The 21,684-nt window shown below is 43.3% G+C and overlaps 3 protein-coding genes and 1 long non-coding RNA gene across 5 annotated transcripts in view; 3 read left to right on the top strand and 1 right to left on the bottom strand.

Annotated features, from left to right (window-relative positions):
- Window positions 1–1,048, top strand: part of PLEKHH1 (pleckstrin homology, MyTH4 and FERM domain containing H1) — a 54,538-nt gene extending 53,490 nt beyond the window's left edge. The window contains exon 30 of the transcript XR_014590395.1: window positions 17–1,048. The gene's annotated coding sequence lies outside the window, so the exon portion shown is untranslated. The remainder of the gene's footprint in view (window positions 1–16) is intronic.
- Window positions 1,049–1,159: 111 nt separating this feature from the next.
- On the bottom strand, window positions 1,160–5,782 carry PIGH (phosphatidylinositol glycan anchor biosynthesis class H; the record flags this gene model as incomplete). 2 transcript variants are annotated; one of them, XM_083863790.1, is made up of 4 exons in its annotated part: window positions 1,160–1,674; window positions 2,951–3,034; window positions 3,675–3,884; window positions 5,603–5,782. In XM_083863790.1, 4 exons carry the CDS (start codon window positions 5,780–5,782, stop codon window positions 1,573–1,575), a joined length of 576 nt encoding a protein of 191 aa, XP_083719916.1. In that variant the 3' UTR covers window positions 1,160–1,572. The 2 variants fall into 2 exon arrangements, with proteins under 2 accessions (XP_083719916.1, XP_083719917.1); XM_083863791.1 differs by lacking the exon at window positions 5,603–5,782 and adding an exon at window positions 4,778–5,252.
- A 2,385-nt stretch (window positions 5,783–8,167) lies between these two features.
- The window catches only part of ARG2 (arginase 2), a 19,763-nt gene continuing 6,246 nt past the window's right edge, over window positions 8,168–21,684 (top strand). The window contains exons 1-3 of the mRNA XM_083862697.1: window positions 8,168–8,285; window positions 8,405–8,477; window positions 20,951–21,128. Of these exons, the coding sequence (XP_083718823.1) occupies window positions 8,169–8,285; window positions 8,405–8,477; window positions 20,951–21,128 (368 nt within the window). The 5' untranslated portion in view covers window position 8,168. The remainder of the gene's footprint in view (window positions 8,286–8,404; window positions 8,478–20,950; window positions 21,129–21,684) is intronic.
- Window positions 8,683–15,596, top strand: LOC310910246. The gene is made up of 2 exons (XR_014590268.1): window positions 8,683–10,252; window positions 11,081–15,596. It is a non-coding gene; the product is annotated as an uncharacterized lncRNA (long non-coding RNA).

Below are 21,684 nucleotides of genomic sequence, written 5' to 3'. Positions count from 1 at the left end.
GCTGATCTTCTCTCAGCTTAAGTGGATGAGTACACCATGGGCACAGGATGTTGACACCTTCAAAAGATTGATAAAACAATTCTTCAGACTTCCTGCTGTGACACAGCTTCTTGGTAATTTCTTCAGTGCACATTCTGAGGACTTCATGGGATTTCTACAGCATAACCAGCATTCCCAGCACACTCTTGAGCCCCTGACTCTGTCCACTCTGTTGAGACATCTTTTCTTTTCTGACACAAAAGGCAGTGGCACATCCCCAAGCTGCTGTCTTTCACTTGGAGAACCAGAATACTTCCTGTGACATGAGCTAACCTCTGTCCTTCAAACTTTGTGGCACCATGGAAAAAAACCCACAAATCCCTTTATCTCTACCTTATAACATGATGGTATGGTGCCAAGTGTTCATTTACAGTTTAAGTGGACAAGCATGGTACAGCATTTGTATGCAAAACAAACAGGAATCCAGGCTCCTGTCAACTTGTGGGTTTGACACTTCAGTCTCCTCATTTGTATTACTACGGTGTCGAGGAAAATAGAGAGAAAAATACCAATTAAGTGTTACAGTAACTTTTAGCTTATCAACAAAGCAGCATTTCCCAACCTTAAGTTACTACCAAGAGCACAGGTCAACGAAGCTTTATTCACGTTGTCATTACTATCATTTTCAACAACACGTGTGCCTCATATTCTCAGAGTAACTGATGTGGCCCTTTAAATGCCACATCTTTTCCACGTCCTGTGTCAACAGGCCCTGCCCCAATCAGCAATGGGTTCACATTTTCCCTGTGATCCTTTTGACAGTTAAGTACTTACTGAAACCATTCTTGTTGCCTTTGACATTCTTCAGCTGATTCATCTCCACTGGGCTTTAGCTTTTCTAACTCTATCTCAAACAGTGTTGTTACATTCCTCCCAAATTACCTGTCCCTAATTCCACCTTCTGTCTACTTCCTTTTTGTGTTCAAGTGTTGCCAGGAGCAGCTTGCTCATCCATGCAGGCTTTCTGGCTTTTCTCCTTGACTTCCTACACATTGGGATGGACTGTTCTTCATCTCAGAAGAAATGATCCTTGACTATCAGTCAGCTTTCTCAGATCCCTCTTCCCTATAGGGCCCCATCCCATGGGACTCTTTCAAGCAGATCCCTGAAGAGGTCAGTCTTCAGTTCTCTTATGTTTATTTCATTAAACATAACTGAATGCAACAGTTTAATTTTGTGGTTTTGTCCTGAAATTCTCCAGTGATCAGAAAGTTACTATCTGAGTCCACACATCAGCTTTTGTATTTTGAGTGTGTTTTTCAAACAAAGGGTTAAATAAAAACCAAAGAATGCATATTTATGGCAGTCCAGCCAAGGTTATTTTATAAATTTACCATGATTTTCAGATGCATGAAAGAGTAAAAAACTGATGCACTTTCTTGTCTCTCTCCCTGTTTCCCCATAATTCTTTTCTGGAGAGGAAAGAAAAAACCTTTTCTGTCTGATTGTAGAAAGATCTGCTCATGAGGCAGTTTTGCTTGCTTTTCCATGTGTCCCTCTGAGTCCTGCTGAAAGTCTGCTGTCTTTTTTCAGCTATTTTATTTCATTTGATTGTGGAGCTGTCTTCCTCTGCTCCAGGATCTCTTGACAACTTTTGTACACTTCTATCAAGCAGTCCAGTCGTGGCTTGGAGCTCTAGAAGTCAAGCAACAGAGAATCAAGCTCTGAACTGAAACACCAATTAATTTTACCCAAACAGGAAACAGTGGTCAAAGTACAATGATTTTCCATCAATTCTTACCTGAACCAGATTAAAACCAGCAAGCAAGTGAAAGTTGCATGGTCACACAGTCCCTATGATTATATAACTCGCATGTTAAAATAATTACAGACAGGTACTAAATTTCAAAATGGAAGAGTTCCACACCTCCTTTGCTGCTGGAGTCAACTCTACCAGTACTAAGGTATTTCCATGAAAATAAAACTGTTCAGAGTTGAAAGATCAAAAAGAAGAAACAATACAGATGCCAGGCAGACCATTTGAACCTGGAAAGGAGCATATCTAACTAAAATCAGGTACTTGAATGTAGCTATCTGGAACTTAGTAGTTGTTGATTTCCAGCAAATCTACTTTTTCCCTTGTCTGTATGAGAAATATCTGATTTATATTACTGTTACTAAACATCTTTACAATTGTGGGACTGACTGAGCAAATATCAATGGAATAGACTATTTATACTCCTAAGTATTTAGCTGAAGACTGACTGTATCCAGTCACAAACTTTATACAGATTACAAAACAGTCACCAGCAGCAGGTGAATTAAGGACAGAGAGGACTGAACAGCTCAGCAGTCTAAGAAGTGAGGTACCTCTGCATTGCTTACTACCCCTGAAGGATAAGGTTAGGCATAAACACACACAAAGCAAATCCATACTAAAAATGGGATTATGAACAGTCAGAACATGTTAGCGAGAGAGAGGGGAGACGAGGTAACAGCAACACAAACAAGTTATTATACATTAAGCAAATTGGTCATGGCTTGTACCATGATCTTTGTCAGCAGGTCAGGCAGGGGAAGTTATTCCAATGCCAAGGAGGTTTTATGAGAACTTTCAGTACACACAGCTGAGAGAAAAATCAACTGCAGCACAGTGCCAGAGTTATGGTGGTAACCCTGAGCACAGGACGTACAGAAAGCTCTACAAGCCCTCAGCACCCTATGTGAGCCAAAGACTTTAGTTCATGCAAACTCCTGGCTGGGTTCAGACTGGCACAACTCCCTGTTTTTTGAGTGGAGAGCAAATAAAAAACCTCATCCCTAGTACAGCATTCTCTGAGACTTCAAATGCCACCACCCTGGCAGCCCAGCCAGGGAAAGGCAACTGTTCATCAGCTACCTGTAGTGGAATAAAAATATCCTTATCCTGGTGCACACACAGAGACCACAATCTGGATTCAGTCAAACTCACCTGAAAGAGTGGCACAACCTCGGATATACCCTGAGGATCTTCCGGGTCCTGGAGAAGGATACACAGGTAGTAGATAACTTTTTGCTACAAGACAAACAGACAAAAATCACTGGAGTATAAAGATGCTACCAAACTGCTTAAGCTAGCACAGAAATAGGATCTGTTTCAACTCACGGGGCTGAAGGCAGATCCTGCCAGATCACAGTCAAGTCTACAAATTTGTATCAATAGCTTTCGCTCAATAAAGAAAGAATTTTACGTGTTTTTTTTTAATTTTTTTTTTCTGTTAAGTTTTTAACCTGAAAAGAACACACACATGCTGGAAGGGTAAGGTCTGCTTTTCTACAGGAGCTTTGCAGAAAATCCTGGCAATAGGAAAAAGCATTGTTTGTGCTGTCTTAGCTTCTGATCTCCATCTTGACCACATATGGAGCTGGGCATCAGTATTTGTAAGAACAGCATAACACAAAGAACTAAACCCACTAGCTCAATGCCAGTGCCATTATCCAAGGGATGGATTTGACTTTTTGATGTTATTTGTTTGGTTTGAGTTCTCTTCTTTGAAGGAGAGAGATGACAAAATAAGAAAAATCTGCAACAAAGTTCCTGATGTCAGTAAAGCTATGGATGGTGCTGTATTTGATTGCTCTGGTAAATCATGCTCATGAAAATACACTGGATTTGAGTGTGCTCAGATACAAGAAGAGAGACTTAGTATGATTACCATATGGATGGCTTCATTGATAACCACATCCTTCACTTGACCCATCTCAATGAAGATTGTGCTCTCTTTCCCTGAGGCGTAGGATGAAGTCACCTGAATGCCAAGGGAGCCAATGACCAACAGGGATTCCTGGTCAATCTTCACGAAGTGCAGGTAAATGATCAGGCCAATCAGCGTGATGAAGATGGCGGCAGAGAGCACCATGCTGTTCTGTAACACAAGCCAACAAAAGGCAGAACTCTGGTCTTAAAATTGCTTTAACACAGCTTTAGACAAAGTAAAATTGCACAGTAAATTGTACTATATATTAAAGCTACAGGTGCAAAGCCTTTTTTACTTAGGTAGAGTCCTTTTATTCTGGCTGATATTATATGTTATGGGGCTTAATTCAGTCTTTGCAGTATGCACTAGAAGAACTGGGACCTGAAACTGAAAACTGCAAGAAAATTCTATTCCCTTCCACGTTCAGTGCAGAAATCTCAACCCAAAGAAGCCAGTAATATCAATGAGAGTTAATTATACCAACTTCTAAAGATGATGTCACTGACAAAGAAGCATTGTGAAATCTTTACAAGAACAGATTTTCAGAGCAGAGGAAGTCTCCTTCAGGATAAACACTGCCCTGGTAGTTTTCTTATTATGAACTGCCAGTCTAAACTTGTTCAAACCTCACCCTCTTCTTGCCTTAAATACCATAAACTTAATACTTAAATCCAAAGAAAATCTGCTTTATCCTGTACTTTGTCTAAGGATCAACGTCTTTTGCATGCTGCAATTTTAATATATAACTGAGGACACTATAGTCACCAGTAAGTCATATGAAAACCTGGTAGTAAATTCTAAAGGCCCATTACCTGCAACCTGTTTTGGGGACATGTTTTAGAGAACTACCTACCCATGAATGAGAGTTATAAATGACACTTCCTAAAGAACCAGAACTGCATAGCCCTACCAGTCAAGCTGAGCCTGTACTACCGCGTGAGCTAAAGAAGCCTTGGCTTCAGGAAGTACACAGGACTCCTCCAAAAGTTTGTTATCACAGGGGAAAAAAGACCGTCATGCAGTACAGACACTGAAATCCACAAAGAGAGATAGTTTCAGACCTGATTTCCTGGCAAAAGGAAGAATTGCAGTTGTCTAAATGCAGGCTGCAAGAGCATGTGTAAAGGCAAGCAGGAGGGCAGTGGGTGGTAACCACTGACTGTGGTGTGTTTCCATAAAAAATGAAACTCAAACATGAACCATCTTTTCCTACCTGATTCCTGACAATTGACTCATAACGTAACCTCTATCTTAATTTCTTAGAAAAGATTACTGAAAAAAATTGATGTGCAACAGTCAAAGCATGGGTCACAGTGACCAGCTTCTTGGTCAAGCTACTGACTTGAGTCTGCACATAAGTCCAGCCTGTGATAAATCCAAAAGCATTACTACAGAGATCAGCAGCTTTTGAAATCTGTACTGCAAACATCTCTCTGCCTCAGCTGTGAAAAGTCATGACATTCATGGTGCAGTGCTTTCTGAGTCACTCAGAAAAACTCCTTTTGGGGATTAATAATCATTCACCTTCTTCAACTCCTCCTTAATTCCACATTCTCACAACTCATCTGTCCAAGTGAGCACGTGTAACTTGTACTGACAAACACGTGCCAGGCATCGCTCAGCACCCAGACACACATCTACCCTGTCATGAGGCTACAAACCGACAGAGGCACCCAAGAAGACACCGGGGCAAGCGGGTGGCAGCCAGCGGCCCTCGGGCTGGCACAGCTCTCCCTTTGCCACCACACACCCCTGCCCACGGGCTCCGGCCGCCCCCCACGCCCCGGGCGCCGCCAGCCAAAGCTGCTGCGGGGACAGGCGCGGCCGCCCAGCCCGCGGGGCTCCCCGGTGCCACGGCGGGACACGGGCCGCGGAGGGGCCGGTACCTCGCTGAGCGCGAAGAGCCCGTAGGCCGCCAGCCAGACGGCGGAGGTGGCGGCGCTGAGCGAGCGCAGCTGCAGGCGGGGCCCGCGCACCGCCAGCTCCCGGCAGGACGCGCTGTGCTGGCGGCGCCGCAGCATGATGGGCGCCCCGCAGGCCGAGCGGAACCGCCGCTCCTCCGCCATGCCGGGCAGGCGGGGCTGGCCCGCCCGCGGGAGGAGCCTCAGCCCGGGGAGGCTCTGCCGGGCACTGCCGGTGCCGGCTCTGGCCGCAGGGCGGGGCTGCCTCTGCCTTGGCTCGGTTGGCTGCACCTCGCCGGGCGTCTTTCCCTAATCCCGGTGACATCAGCAGTTCCTGCGGTTTGCACAGGTTGATAATTCATTGCTTGCTTCCTCTGTTTGTGGAGTGTGAGTTTTAAAGGGCACAAGGTTTAGCGCCTATCTCTTGCCGTGATGAAGAGAAGTTTTCATGGAATTATGGAATGTTAAGGGGTTGGAATGAACCTTAAAGATCATCTAGTCCTGCACCACCTGCCTTGGAAAGGGACGCCTCACACTAGACCAGGTTGCTCAAGGCCTTATCCAGCCTTGCTCTGAACGCTGCCAGGGTTCGAGCATCTACATCCTCCCTGGGCAATCTGCTCCACCACCCTCAAAGGGAAAAAATTCTAATATCTAACCTAAATTTCCCCTCTTTCCATTATTCCTTGTCCTATCACTACAATTCCTGATGAAAAGTCCCTCTGTGGCTTTGCAGAAGGCCTTCTTCAGATACTGGAAGGTTTCTATGAGTTCTCCTTGCAACATTCTCTTCTCCCAATGGTTCTCTTTCTCTCCTTTGTCTTTATCATGCTTAGCAACTACATAAATGTATTTTCTTCTCTGTACCATGCTTAGCTACAAGCTCTTCTGATTTTTTTTTCCCCCCAAGGTTTAAAGCAGAGTTTTCTGGTCCCTTGACATCTAAATACACAATATATTGGAGACTTGGCTTTGCATACAGAGACTTTATGGGTCTTTGTATTGTGCTCCCTTTTAATGCATTTCACTTATTACTTCACATGACTTATGTGGCAGTAATATAAAACTATAGCTCTGTGTTTTCCAAACTGCCATCCTGATTCCTTTGGCCTTTCTGGTTTTTTCCTTTCTCCCACAGTTTTTGAGTGAGTGTTAGCTTGGATTGCAGGTGCCGTCTTTCTGTAAGCAATTTACTTCACTCATGGTATCTTCAGAGCTCTTAGGTGGATACTGTATTTTAAAAAACCACAAAACCTGTTAACTTGTTCTCACAAGGGCAGCAAAGGAGTCTCAAGGGACATGAAAAAGCAAGAGGCATCAGAGAGTCACTACTGAGGCCTGGAGGAGTGGTTGGTGGCTGCCATCCATGGGAAATCCTGTCCAGGATGTCCAGGATCTCACTCTGACACAAGAGACCAGGTGGAGGGATAGGGCAGAGCTCTGTGAGGAAAGGTGAGCTGGCCTGGAGGGGAAAAATGTAACAGCACACAGTGAACTGCAGAAATGGAGGAGAAAATACTGAAATTCAAAAGAGGGTGAAAGAAGTTCATCGATGAAGTGAAAGTGGAAAGAACCCAGTAAATTGAAAACAGGCTTTTAAAAGAGGGAAGAAAGGTTTGAGATGGCGGGTGGGAAGGACTGAAGTAAATAAGCAGGAGTTATGATAACTGGTATGGCAACTTCAGAGGTGGGGACAGAGAAGGGGAGAGAAAAATCAGAGTTAGGGGATAGAAGAGGTAAAAGCGCTGTGAACAGTGAGGTCAGTAACAGGACAGAAAAGAAAAGTGAGCTCCTGGATGAGTGGTAATGATAATTCACATTAACAACAAGACATGGGAAATTACTAAGATAGAGAGACAGGAGGAGAACTCGAAAGCCTTAAGACGAAAATGCGAAAGTATGCTTGGATTTTTATGTGTGTGTCACTGGCAACTCCCTGTTTAACCACGTTTGTGCCCTGTCATCTCATGAACTGTCAGCCTTTCTTTCAAGCTTGTACATAAAGACTGCACATTTGACAGTGGGAGTCCTGTTGCCTTGTCACAGCGGGGAAAGGTAGGGACTTTCACTCGTTTTTAAATCATTTGTTAATCATCCTCCAAATGTGCCTCTAATAAGCACAGCCGGAGACCTGAGAATCGTCTCAGGCCACGACGCTCCGAGATCAATATTGGAGGCAGGTGCTGGAGGAGTGGCTCTGCAGTGAAGCCGCGGAGCGGCGTTCCTTCACGGAGGCTCCCGGAGCTCAGCGTGGCCGGAACAGGGAGCCCGGCCGAGGTGCCTCTTGTCCTCCGCCGGGGCGGGGGCGGAGGGAGGCGGTGAAGGGGCGGCGGGGCGCGGCGGCCGCAGTGGAAAAACCCCGGGCGGGCGTGAGGGGAGCGTGAGGGGAGCGGGGCGGGGCGGGGCGGCGCGCGGGGGGCCGGACACACCTCCGTGCGCGCGCGCTGCCGTTGGCCGGGCGGCTCGCGGGGGGCGGAGGGGGCGTGGCCTCGGCGCGCGGTGGGCGCTAAAGGAGCGGGGCGCGGGCGGCGCGCGGCAGCCCGGCCCCGCCATGTCCCTGCGCGGGCCCCTCGCCCGCCTGCTCCGCGCGCGGCCCCGCGCCGCCCCACAGCCGCTCCGGGGCGCGCACTCGGTGGCGCTGCTGGGAGCCCCGCTCTCCCGGGGACAGGTGGGTCACCCGGCTCTTCCCCCCCCCCCCCCTCCTCCTCCTCCTCCTCGCCGGGGCTTTTCCCCACCTGGCTGCGGGCAGCGCCGGCTGACGCGTTCCCCCCTCTCTTTGTCTCGCAGAAACGGCGGGGAGTGGAGCACGGCCCCGGCACGCTGCGCGCCGCGGGGCTGGTGGAGCGGCTGGCCGGGCTCGGTGAGCGCAGCGCGGCGGGAGGGCGGGCGGGCGGGGGCGGCTGTGGGGCTGCCGGCATCTCCCCCTCCCTTCCCGGGGCACCGTGACTCAGCCCTGGCCGCGGGCGGGGGGAGACAGCTCCTGCCGCCGGTGGCTCACGGGGCGCACCGGGCCCCGGCGGTGCCGCGTTCCGCACCGGGAGGAGCCGCGGGGGTCCCCGCACAAAGGGCGGGCAGCTCTCCCGGGCACCGGGATGCGCCGCACAAAGGAGCCTGTGCCGCTCCGGGCTGGCCCCGGGAGAGGCCGCCTGCATCGCTCTGTGCGCTCAGAGCATCCTGACAAATAGCTGAGCTCCTCGGGTTATCGCATAGTATGCGCTTTGCCTTTTTCTCTCCTCCCCCCTCCCTCTTTATTCGTTATTCTACAAAGATTCGTATGCTTCTAGGTGATGAAATTCAGATTTTTCTGGAGAAGTCCTCGGTTTTATGTATGAGATCTTGTCTGAAGTCTTTGAAGATGCTTTAATGTAGCACCCTATGAATGGGGCTGTTTCTGGTCTTTTTGTGCGAGCAAACCGTGCACTTAATTGTGATTCAGCTTCTCACATCTATTGCCTCTACAAGCTGAGACCTGCAGAAAGCTGTACCACAGTTACTGGGAACAGGACACGAGGGATAGAAACTTGTGAAGCTGAACTGTGTCTTGGAGAATCTTTACTCTAAAAAGGGTTACTGAAAACGGTGTGATGGGGATGGATTGCAGGGCTGGACCACAGAAAGATCCAGTATCTGCTCCCTGGGTGGTTACTGTCAGTGCAGTTTAGATGCATACAGAGATAATTGCCTAATAACCCTCTAGCAATTTTATTCTGAATTGAATTGAAGAACTCTTCAAAACAGAAGCAATTGTTCTGTGCAGCCCTGTAGGCTTATCCGGCATATTTTATGATTCATAAGCTGAAAAGTCCCAGTTGGCAACCAAATGAGCAGATATTCATTTCCTCTCTTGTTTCATTCTGAGTACAGACACTTGCCATCCTTGGCAATACTTGAATTTTAGTGAACATGATCTATAATCTCAGCAAATGTGGAAGAGGGCAAAAGAGGTTCTTTGTACTGGAATAGTTACTGAACCTAAAGTTTATTTGAAACTAATGAGTTGCTAGGTTTGAAAGGAGGATGCTTGTCTAAATAAGACTGTAGGCAGCAGATTATTTTGTATCAGTAACAGAATTTTATACTGGAAGGTTTTCTTTCAAGTGGTTCAGAGCTAATGTTTCCACTTTGTAAGAATTCCTTGAGGAAAACCCCAAACCCACAAAACCCAACAAAATTATAAACTAGAAGAAAAAGCCCTCTCATTTGCCTGACACAAGCTCACTTCAGTAGGAGCTTGTAGAAGGTAGAAAGAAAGGGAAATTCGATTGTGGGGAGGCAGATGGAGATGGTGCTGAAGGCAATCTTGCCCTTGATATATTGCAGCTGTCTTAATTATCCAAGAGTGGGAACAGCCCTGCCCTCCCAGCTGTGGGTGTGATAAAGAGTGAGTGAGCTGGTAGAGAGTCAGCTGGAGTCTGCTGGCCTTGCTGTGAGGTGGAAGGGACAGGAGGTTCTGTGAGGGACAGAAAGGGTCAGATGCCTCACGAGGGACATACAGGGTTAGGTGGCTGTGCTGGGGACGGGAAAGAGTGAGCTGGAATTGTCGAAGGAACTGAGAAGACTTCAAGAGCTGGAGCTGTGTGGAGCTGCCCTTGGGAGGACACATAGGAAATGTATGAAAGGCTTTTAGATAACAAGGTGCTGATATTTAAAGCCTCCTGAAGTTTTATCAAAGCGCTCTGAGTGTCGTGGCCATCTCAATACAACCACATTCAAGCCCTTTCTGGATTCCAGTATCAAAATGTTATGGGGCTAGAAATGAAGCAAGCTAAACTAAATTTAAAAAAAAATTCTTTTACTGCTTAGTTTCTTATAGGTTGTTTACTCATTAATCAGTTATGCAGATGGAAATATTTTCTTGCAGTTCCCTTACAATTTTTAGATGCTCTGGGATTTCTTCCTTTAGCAGTTGCTGGCAAGTTCTTCCAGTGGGGTGGGGTTGGTTTGTTTTTTAAGGTGTTGTTGATGTCTATTGCTGCTTAAATCTCTGCAGCTCTTTTAAGAGCAGGTTCTTCTGTGGGGGTCCATCCTGAAATGATGGCAGTCACCAGCATGCACAGAGGAGTGGTTTACAGTGCAAAGACAATTTGCTTGAGGGGAGGGTGGTAGATGGAGGAGGTTGCTGCCATGTAGTCTTTTAGTACTGTACACATTTGTCATTTGTGAAAACTTAAAAAAATTATTTTTGTGTGGGCTGCTTATTTTTCTTCCCTGGGATGCGAGGATAGCCTTGGCTGCAGTGCTTTGTAATAGTGCCAATACTTGGAGTCCTGTGGTATCCTGAACTGGCCATAAAACATAAGCTGCTTTCTTTGTCTTTCTAACACTATGAATTTTCTGCTCATACTTTTAAGAAGGTCACAGTATGAATGAAGCCACAGTATGATTCTAATTAATTTGGATAGTCTATTTATCTGTTTTATTATAAGAGTTAATAATTTTCATGGATTCTTGTTTGTTTTCCAGGAACAGGCAAATTATGCTGCAGCAGACCATGTTTCTCCTTTGAAAAGAAATAACATTTGTCTAAGATACAGGACTTCTTCATCTGCACTGGCTAGTTCTGAGGCATTTGTCACCACAGCATCTGTGTATGTGGTTGCATATGGAAAGTGTTTGCTACATGCCCCCATTCCCTGCTTGGTTATGAAAGAATGCTATAAACTTGATTTTTCCTTGTCATTACAAGTTTGAAACCACATATGAAATATGGAATGATGTTTCCCAGTACAAGAGTGAGGCTGGATTCTGGGCCATCTAGGGAGGTCCAGATGGGGGAAAGAGGCAGTATTCCTCTGCATTACCAGTATTCCTCTGCATTAACAGTAACTCTGAAAATTGCCCTCACCATCTTTCAAACAGAAGAGATTTTGGTGATCAGACTCTTCTGTTTGCCTGAAATTTTAAAGTTCATTTATTTAAAGTTTTGATTAATTTTCCATTTGTAATTCAAGTTCAACTCGACCTGTATAAATTGAAGGTTCTCTGAAGGGTCCTCTGAAAGGTAGCATTTGGGTAGTAACATGCTTATACTATATTTGTTTATTACTTGGAATATGAAGTAGCCACATGGCTCTTCACATGTTTGTCTGCCTTATTTAATGACTTCTGTTGGTAGTGCTCCAGCCACATCAGAGTGAGAACACTAAACTTTTGTTTCTGCTTTTTTGCATTATTTTGCACTTTGCTTTCAGTGGCTGGTGTATTTGAGAGGGGCAGATTTTACTGTTCCTTTAACCCTATCCTAATTTGTTTTTTCATAGTCCTATTGCAGTGTTGTGAGCTGCTATTTCAATTTCTATTTTTATAGGGGGGATCCCTCCCTTGAAAGATTCTGTCACCATACCTACATGGTCCTGTAACTTCTTAGCTGCCTCAAGAAATGACTGACTGCCTGTGAACTGCTTGTTTATGCATAGGCTGAAATCCGAGCAGGGAGCCCAGAGGCAGATGTCGTTGCTAGTCTGTACCAGACTGTCAGATTCTGAGCCAGAAATTTGACTTTCATCCCCTTGTTAGAAGCAGAGAGAGCACTGTTACCTGTTGGTAGTAGCTCAGGGTGTGGTCAGGAAGAGTTACTGCAGCAGCAGTCCATCTCCCAAGGCAAAAGCAGTAGGTGTGCAAGTCTAGCAGGAGTAAATTAAAATATAATTTACTCGGCCTGTGGGGATTTTTATTCGCCTTGGTGATGTTTGTCTTTTGGCTTTGCTTCTTCTCCTAGGGGAAACTAAAATATTATCACCTTGAAGGGCATCTTGCCAAAGAAGCAAAAGTGCCATGTGAAAATAGAGACCCACAACTCTTTGGCACGGGGCAGAGAAGGGTGCAAAGCATGTAGGGCTGTGTATTGCTCTAACAGTAAACAGAAAAATGGTGCAATATGTGGAGGCTTTTGGACTTTTGTTGGTTAGGAATGGGGAAGATAGGTGGCAGATGCATAAGCTACTGAAGGTGCAAAGTGTGAAGTTTTTTTAAAGTGAGAGTTTCTTGGGCCTCTCCTCTTTGCTGCACAGGGAATCTGATCAAACTTCAGAGTTTTTCCTAGCTCTCTTAATTGAGGAGAGAAAGGCCTTACCCGGTTTTATAGTTACTAGATAGCTACTGTGTCTTACTGTAGCCTTTGAGGTGACTTAGAGCACACCTGTGCTGCTGCTGTAACTTTAGTGTAAGATTTCTTCCCAAGTATTCATTCTTGTATGTTGACTGTTGTTGATTGTTGAATTAATTTTTTTTTGGTCTTTATTTAGAACCACATGCAGCTGGGTTGCTGGACTTAGTCAGGCTTGGATTTGGGTTACTGTAGAATTGATCAGCAGAGTTTGGATCTGAATTTTGACAAGCTGGTGAACTGCAGAGACACGTGGCTTACGCAGTGTGACCTGTACTTGTCAGAGAGAGCATCCTGTCATCATTCTTCTGTTTGACCAGAAAAAAGCTCTTCAGTAATGGGTTTTATGAGGGCAGTGTAGTGACTCAGAAAGGAGTAACCTCCTCTGAAAGAGGAGTGGAGCTGTTAATCCCTGTGTCTCTGGATTCACACTGCTTTGCCCAAAACCATTGGACTCCTACTGACACCTGCTGCCAGAAATAGCAGTTCAACTTTGCTTCTTCACCAAGATAGCCCATATGGTTAATAAATCATGAGGCAGCTGCTTCTACATATCTCTTCTTTGTCCACCTAAATCTTCTTCAGTAAAGGGTTCAGAAGGAAGATAAACAGTTTTTTTAGTTATGCACCAATTATGCATAAATAAGTATAGGTGTTGGGATTCAGCAGATTTGGACTGGCAAGAGTTACAGCTGCATTGTTGGGAAAATAATGTTCATCAGTCCATCCAGTAACTGTGTTTAAAGAGTTGCCTGTATCCCTGAAGAATCTGATAAACAGTTCTATTCTGCTTGCCCTGTATTTGAACTAAGATGGGGTTTACATGTTAGAAACAAGATCTGTCAGGAATGGATTCTTGAATTCTTGGATTAGATTCTAGCTTTGTTTTGCACTAGCTTTTACCTCAGTTGTTTCTCTTCAAAACTCAGTATTTAAAGAAAAAAATCAAATATCTCTAATCTCTAGAATTCCAATAAAGGCTAAATGTATTGTATAGGTAACATCAAGATCTGGTTTTTTTGAGTTATGTTTTCTGCTGTTGATGAAATGGAAGACAGGCAAAATGCTAAATAACTGCTGGCATTTAACCAGCGTATTGTTTAGTTAGATCTCTGCATTGTTGAAGTAAGAAATGCTACTGTTTGTCTTTATTTCTGATCACATCTGGTGCTAGTACTGTCAAAGCTAAGTATTCTTTTGCTAGGAACATTCTCAGGAACAAAAATCAGTTTGGATATAGCATAAAGGGGTCAGACTAACAGCTAATTCTTCTTCCCTACAAAGCAGAAATAGGAATGCTTTTTTTTTTTTTTTTTTTTTTTTTTTTTTTTTTTTTTTTTTTAAATCCAGGAACACCCTCTCCCCACCTTTTCCCCTGAAACAGAGTGGGTAAATGGCAGTCCTGTTCTCTTTCCTTTCCCTTAGACACAAGCATGCCCAAACACTTCTGTTTAATAATATCAGTACAACATACTTATTTCTGGAACTAGACTTAATTACCTCTTTTTATTTATACAGAGATAAAGATCCATGAGACTCTGCTATTCTTGTTTGCCTCTCAAATGTGGATTAGCCATGACTGGTTACCTTCAAATATCAATGGTTTGTCAGAAATCAAAGCACAGCCAAATGGGCTGATTTTAACCGGCATTTGCGATGGGTCTCTGAGATGATGCCCGTTGTCAGAAGGCATCGAGGGCAGGTGCTGCTCCACTCTCTGAGGGAAGGCAGCCAGGAACTGGCTCTGACCTGCCAGGCAGAAGGAGCCCTGCTGGGCTTTTGGAGGAGAACTGTTTTGAGGAGGCCTCCACTGAGACTGTTTTTAGGTTGCTTCTTCCCAACAGACCTCATTGGCTGTTTTGCCTTGAGCAGGGGAGGTTGAGCTCCCCTAGGGGAGTTTGCTCTGCTGTGCACAACTGTGCTCAGCAGTTTGGTTTATCCTTTTGAATGTTGTACCTTTGATATTTGCATGATTACAAGTAGTCTTGGAAGTCAGGAGAAAAATGCCAACACTCAAAATACAGAGTTGGAGCAGTCCTTGCACTCACTTGGTTCTGATATTCTCTCCCATTCCTCGTGCTGCTGGAGTACACAATCTGCTTTGGAATGAAAAGCTTTGTGTCCTAGATTTTGTTTGTTTTTCTCTCTCTCATTTGGCTGGTGCATACTCGAGGTTGCACTCTATGAAATTGGCTTTAAAATAATCTTTGTGAATTTGGGGTAAGTGTCACTTGTTGCCTTAACTGCAATTGTTCTGTCAGTTTAGTTTAGATAACTTTAAAAAATAAAGCTATGCTGGTGAAGATCAGGAAAACATGAATTATTTCTTCCTAATCTTTAAATAAAGGGAGAGTAGAGTCAAGGACCAATAAAAAGAGCTTTGAGGGGGGGTTGTATTTTTTGGATTAATGGTGATAACCCTTCATCCTAGTTATTTTCATATTATAAAATTGGTTTTAATACATTACTTACCTGAATTTCTGCACCTATGTAATTCTCTCTGGATTGGAGTACATTTAGATCACAACCTGGTTTATTTTTTTACTTTTAATTCTGTTGAAGCAGTGGAGTTACTAGGGGGAGGCACAAGGGAAGATGACAGAGGGAAAATTAGTAATAAGTTGAGTTTTGATCTGCTTCACAGTACACATGATCTATTACTGCTTCCTCATTTGAAACTTTAATCCCATGTCTCATTGTGGATTCACAAGACCAAGATTCCTATGGCAGCTGTATTCTTATGTGAGTATGGTATGGAGGACTGGTTTTGGATGAAAGGTGGAAATTTCTGTTATAACATCACTTGCTGAAAAGCAGGGAAAGAAGCACTGAAATTAAATACAAAAAGAAAAAAAAAAATCCACAAACCAATAACCCACTAGACTTTTCATTTGCATATGAAGAAGTGATCAGATGTTAGTTTCTCCCAGCTGATTAAGAGGGAGGAAGAGGACTTCAGTTATGTCTAATGTGTTCTGTTGTCCCTTCCTCTCAAGTGTTGCCTGCCTGGGTTAACTGATGTAATAACTGCTTACTTTTGTACCAATGTAAAGCACAGTGTGCTTGTTGAGGAAAGCTCTTTTGGCATTATGCTCCTCGTGGCTGTGAGTGCCCCATTGTGCTCCTATCAGGAGCCGTGTCTGGGTTAAGCTCATTTAAAAGGACTTAGAACATGTGCAGGGTTTGTTGGTGTTGGACGCAATAGCTACACCCTTCTCTGTGATGCAAGCCACAGTGCAAATGTTTCCCAACACCTCAGACTGACGTTTTTGAAGACCTGTTAAGGTCAAGTGCACTGAATTTCATCAGAGATTAAAGTTATAAGCAGTTTTCAAAGTGAAATGAGGTGGCTGCTCGATTTGGGGTTGGAAAAATATTTTTTGGCTCACTTTATGCAACGGACATCTTGACCACAGACTTGGAGCAGTGGAATTGGGTTTGCTTGTTGCTTTTGTAAGAAGTGAAGCTTTTTAAATATGTACAGATACAGAAAATTTGTCTTAAGTCAGATCTTTCAAAATTTCAAATAAAAGGATGGGAATTTCTCAGACAAGAACTTGCCTTTTAGGAAGTGAAATTTTAGAGCTGACAGGTATCTATTGAGCCATCAACTATGAATTCAGTAGATTTCTTCCAGCAGATACCTATTGAGTTTAAAGAGCAGTAGATGCTGTGTAATGAACTTCCTAGCAAGAGGGTTATGATTAAATTAGGCTGCTGAAGTCTGTCTTGCAGTGAGAACCTTGCTAGTCGAATTTCCTGGATAATTCTGGATGGTTAAAACTGCCTTTAAAAAGAAAGCTTCAGAATGTGCTGGTCATAATGAGTATAATCCTTTCTCAGAGACACTCTCAAAATGTTACACAACAGCAAACAAATGATTCAAAAGTCCCCACCCTAAGCCAATGGGTTTATACTGAAAAGAAGGATGTTAACTTGGTTTCATTCATGGGAAGTAGTTTGCCCATAAACATTATTCATAATACTCGTTGCATCCCAGAAAGCCTTATCACATTTATTATGTGAATGTGCCATGGGGCAACGTCAGCAAACATCCTGGGTTTAGAAAGCTGAATCTCCTACTCTCAGTTTGCTGCTTCTGTTGCAATTTCCCACTAGAGGAGGATTGGTGAGGGAGGCTTTCCCTGCTGCTATCTAGGTGTTTTCCAGTTAAATGCCACCTGATATGAGCTTGCCTGCTTTTACAGAAGAGAATTCTCTAAATCTGAGCAGGGAAATTCCTGTAGTAACTGCTGGCTACTGTGTTTATTTTGCTTATGATAGGAAGTGAACTACAGACTTGTCATACAGCTTGCTGAAAGACATCTTATGTCTGTTATAAGCATCACTAAGTTGAGCATGAGTGATACATTAATAGCCCATTTGAAAAGGTGTGCAGAGAACTGGTGTGGGGGGGAGGGTTTGGTGTTTTTGGTAGTTTTTTTTTTTTTTTTTTTTTTTTTTTTTTTTTTTTTTTTTGTGGGTTGTTGAGGGGTTTTTTGTTTGTGGGGGTTTTTTTGTTTGTTTGTTTTGGTTTTTTTTCTTTTTTGTTTGGTTTGGTTTTTTGTGGTTTTTAAGTCTAAGGTTCCTAAGTAGGAAAAGTGAGGATTTGTTCTAGCTAATACAAGTAAGATTCTGGCTGTGCAGGCTGGATAAATGGCAGCTGTCCATCCACTGGTCTGTAGGTTGAATGCCTGTGTGATCTTTCCCTAACCTGTTCTGGTCAAAAGAAGTTAACCTGGGAATGATACACTGCGCAAGCTGTGTCAAGCTAATTTGTTAATTTTTTGGCTGCAATGTGCCCCCAGGCAGCTCTGTTGATGCCAGAGGGGACATTGAAGCAGTGAGGATTGCACTCCCAAGCTGTGGATGCTGCCTTTCCCTGCTGGCTGCTCATTCTGACAAGACTGTTGTGCCTATGCACGTGTTGGTTATGTAACTACACTGTGTGTTTGTGCTCAGATTGGCACCTTTATCTCCCTTCCATCTCTTTTAAGCTTCTCTAACAGAAATAGATTATTCAGGCCTGCTTTTTTTTTTTGTTTTCCTCACTTCTAAAAGGGATCTCTGCTTGAGCCAGAATGTTGACCTGTGTGTATTTGGTTTCTGTAAGTTTCCTGCACTGTTGATAATTGACTAATAAATCAAACATAATATATTTTTCATTTGAAAGTCATTTCTGTTAGGGCTTGAAAGTGTGAACAAAAGACTTTTGATCACATCTAATTTCATATTCTTTAGTTACCAGCAAAATGTCTGTGCTGTTTATTCCTTAAGTACTGTATGGTATGTTTCAATTTAAAAGAACTTCAGCTCTAGCCAGGGTTAATCTACTTTACTGTCAAATGCTGTGGATGCTGTGCTTTCTAATGAATGTAAGGAAGCTGTCTTCCCTCTCTGCCCATAGCTTTTTCTTCCTTTCAGAACCTGAATTTATTGCCTTTTAAAAGGCCCCATATATTCTTCATGTTAACTTTTGATGCTGATTTTAAAAGCTCTTTTGTTTATAAGTATTAGCATCTATATAAAATAGTGTCCCAGCTACCAAAGAAAGTAAGTGGATATTGCTTGGTGAGGTAGATTTTAAAATCTTTTACTAATGACCATATAACAGCAAAATCCCCCTGTACTGCACAGCAGTACAGCATGTCTATCCATTGAGCAGTTTCTGTGCACAAATTATGTAGTTGAGAGAGCTTTGATTTAAGAAATAAACTTAAATCTATGTGCAAGCAGGCAGATGAAATGGAAAACAGTTCAGGTCTTTAAGTTTTAGACTAGTGCTGAGATTTTAAATAAAAGCTATGTCAAACTATTAAAGCAGTTATTGATGTATTAAACTGTTTTTCTTTGTTCAGTACTGTTAAGAGAAATGTGCATGTTGATTTCATCTCTAGTATCTGGTCATTTGAAAAACTGTGTGTACACACGCACATACACTTCCCACACTTTGGGATACATGGCATATCTAAGTACTGTTTCTTTCTCTGAGCACTATCTAGTCACTGAGATTTCCCTTTGCCCTAAGGTCATTTAATCCCAATTTTCAAAACACTAGGCACCATTAAAAGAAATAGCAGTAAGAGAAGATATTAATGTTTGAGTATTGGATTAGTGTGTACTTGTGAGATAAACTGTATCTTACTCAGCTAGCCTTCGGATAGCTGGCTGAAAACATTCCTTATCACCCTGGGAAACCTGAGCTGTCCTCCGCAGGCTCATAAAAACAGTGGGCCTAGAGATAAGGGATGCACAAAGCTGAGAAAAACTGCTCCAAGGTTCACGAACCCTATCTGAACTTCAGAAGATGGAAACAAAAACTGAAGGCATCTATTCTATTGTCTTTAACAGACATTAGGCTTTTCTGTGAAAATTAACCAGAGGGAATTATGAGTACCATGTGTTCAAAAAGTGGACAAGATTGCAGAATTCTGGACCATATAAGTGTGAAACTATACAAACCTGCTGTGATCCTAAGAATGGGGGTTTTTATTCAGAAGCCGAACCAAGTCTTTTTGCTCTACAGTGGGAACTTGGTAGTGAGCAAGGTAAAGCAGAAATTACTAAACACTTGCTACTTCTCTAAATACACTTGCTCAAATCTGCCACATGTGGCCTGCCCTGAGCATAACCTGGAGCATTTTAACTGATTCCTTCAAGTGCAGGGAATGATGGCATGGTTGGATCTTTGTTTTATACTGGTCTGAAGGTGGAGCTTTGTGACAGAATTAAACAAAGTTGGGTTTTGTCCTTTAATGGGTAAAAATACTGCCATGTGCTTGTATGTCCTGTCATTCAAATCTAAACAAAATGGGCTTTTATTCCGGAGTCTTCATCCTGTTGCTTAATTAGGTATTGTCTATGGGAAGAAAAAAAAGCAGTTGGGTACCTGTGTTGCCTTCTGAAAAGCAGGGAGTACATGTCATGGTCCTGCTTACTGCTTTAAGTCACTGCAGAGAATGTGTTTTCTCAGAGTTGCTAAGACATTTCTTCAATCCTTTGTTCAGCAGCTGACATACATGTTCATTTGCAAATACCACATCTGCCCACCTATGTCCCTGCTAGAAAATGTATGTTTGCCTGTTTCCCAGCACCAAATCTCCACAAGTGACTCAATAATTTTGCTTCATTCATTTCACCACTCAAAACTCCTTTTAAAATATAAAGAAGTCACATATTTCTCAACTATGCTTTTATGCAATATCCACAAAGCAAATTCACAGAGCCAGTTTCTTAGACATTAGACTAATGGCTTACTGGAAATTAAGCAGGAACCCAGAGCCCCAAGTAGGCTGTTTCTTCATGTTGATTTGCCTTAAATTTTTCAAATTGCCCCATTAAGCACATGATGGCTAAAGGCGAAATGTCAAGCTCTGGCCTGGATGCTTTGAACTGCAAACAGAAGCAGAGGGGACAGGCATGACCGGTATTCAGGGTGGTCTTATTAAGCCACTGTTGGTGCAGCTGTAAATACCTTGGGGCCTTTCCTGCCCTCATCAGAGCCTGCAGTGAGAGGTCTCTCAAACTGAGAGTCTCTGAGAGGAAAGGCTGAGTTTTACACCCAGAATGTTCTCAGGTTCAACAGCCAGTCAGGCTGTAACTGTCAGTGAAAGGATCTCAAAGAGTTTTGGGATAAAAGTCCCAGAATTAAAATGCCTTCTAGAATATCTTGTGTTGAGAAAATGGACAGCTTCGCCTAACAAAGCACTAGTGAATCCTCCATGGAGTTGCCTGGAAGTACTGTAAGAAAATTATTTGTTACTTGGTATTTCTGTGTCTGGATTTTTGGGGGCCTTGAAAATGTAAAATAACTGTAGCTATAGTTAGTGAAATGTGTAGTCCTTGACATCTTTGAGCAATTGTGCTTATTTGAGGCTGTATATGATCTGTCTAAATGGGAAAGGAAGATGGCAATGCAGACGATAATTTTTCATGATAGAATTTATAATTAAATAATAATTAAAAAATACAGATTTTTTGAAGTTACTTTTTATGATTGCCATAGCTCATTGCTAAATCAAAGCTGTCTTAAGCTTAAACTGATAATGTTGTCCTAAACTTTCTAATTTGTAATGCTGTGACAGTTTGCATCCCATGCAAGTAGTCAGATGGATCCGTCCCTTTCCTGTTGTTCCTTTCATACCTGCCCAACTGATTTTGAGCATTTTCCTGGGTGTGGGGAAGGGATTTGAATAAGTCACTTTCTCCTTTTGTTGATGTGTTCCCAGGATGCCAAGTGCATGACTTTGGAGATCTGAATTTCACTCAAGTTCCCAACGATGAACTGTACAACAACCTGGTTTTGTACCCGCGGTCGGTGGGCTTGGCCAGCCAGGTGCTGGCTGATGCAGTGAGCAGAGCAGTAGCTGCTGGACACAGATGTGTGACTTTAGGAGGTGATCACAGGTGAGCTGACATAATAACAATTAGTGGTTCATGCTGCAGGTTGACACTTGGAGTGCAAGAATTTAATTTAAAAAAAAGGAGACTGGGGGAACAACTCAGGGCTCATTTTTTGGCAGTACCTTAGGGATGGGCTTTTAGGGTAGAACATAGAAGAGAGCTACAAAAAACATGACCTTCTCAGATAGTACTGCTTAGTTCCAGACTGGTCTGTGATCAGTTTTGTAGACACACAACTGAGGTTTTCCTCTTTGGGCAAGTTTGTGTCATCAGGTTCCTTCAGAAGAACTGTTCAGTTTCTTTATTGCTGAATGTTTAGTGATGTGTCTCTTGCCCATCACCTCTTAGGATAGGTTTGTAATGCCTACTCACAGACAATTTTGCAATAGGTCTTACAACATGAATATTTTTCCACTTCTTCACTAACCTTTGGTCTGAGAATTGGTTGAAGATGGTAGGGCATGTAAGGAGTTGTGGGGGAAGGTGTCATGACTAGAATAAAAGAAGGCTGGATTTTCTGGAGCGTTTAGATCTAGAGCAGGTGAAGATTAAGTGTGTG

Source organism: Zosterops lateralis (assembly GCF_965231275.1).
Source record: "Zosterops lateralis genome assembly, chromosome: 6".
NCBI lineage: Eukaryota > Metazoa > Chordata > Aves > Passeriformes > Zosteropidae > Zosterops > Zosterops lateralis.
The sequence above is the reverse complement of the archived record's forward strand: the minus strand, read 5'-3'. Positions and strand labels throughout refer to the sequence as shown.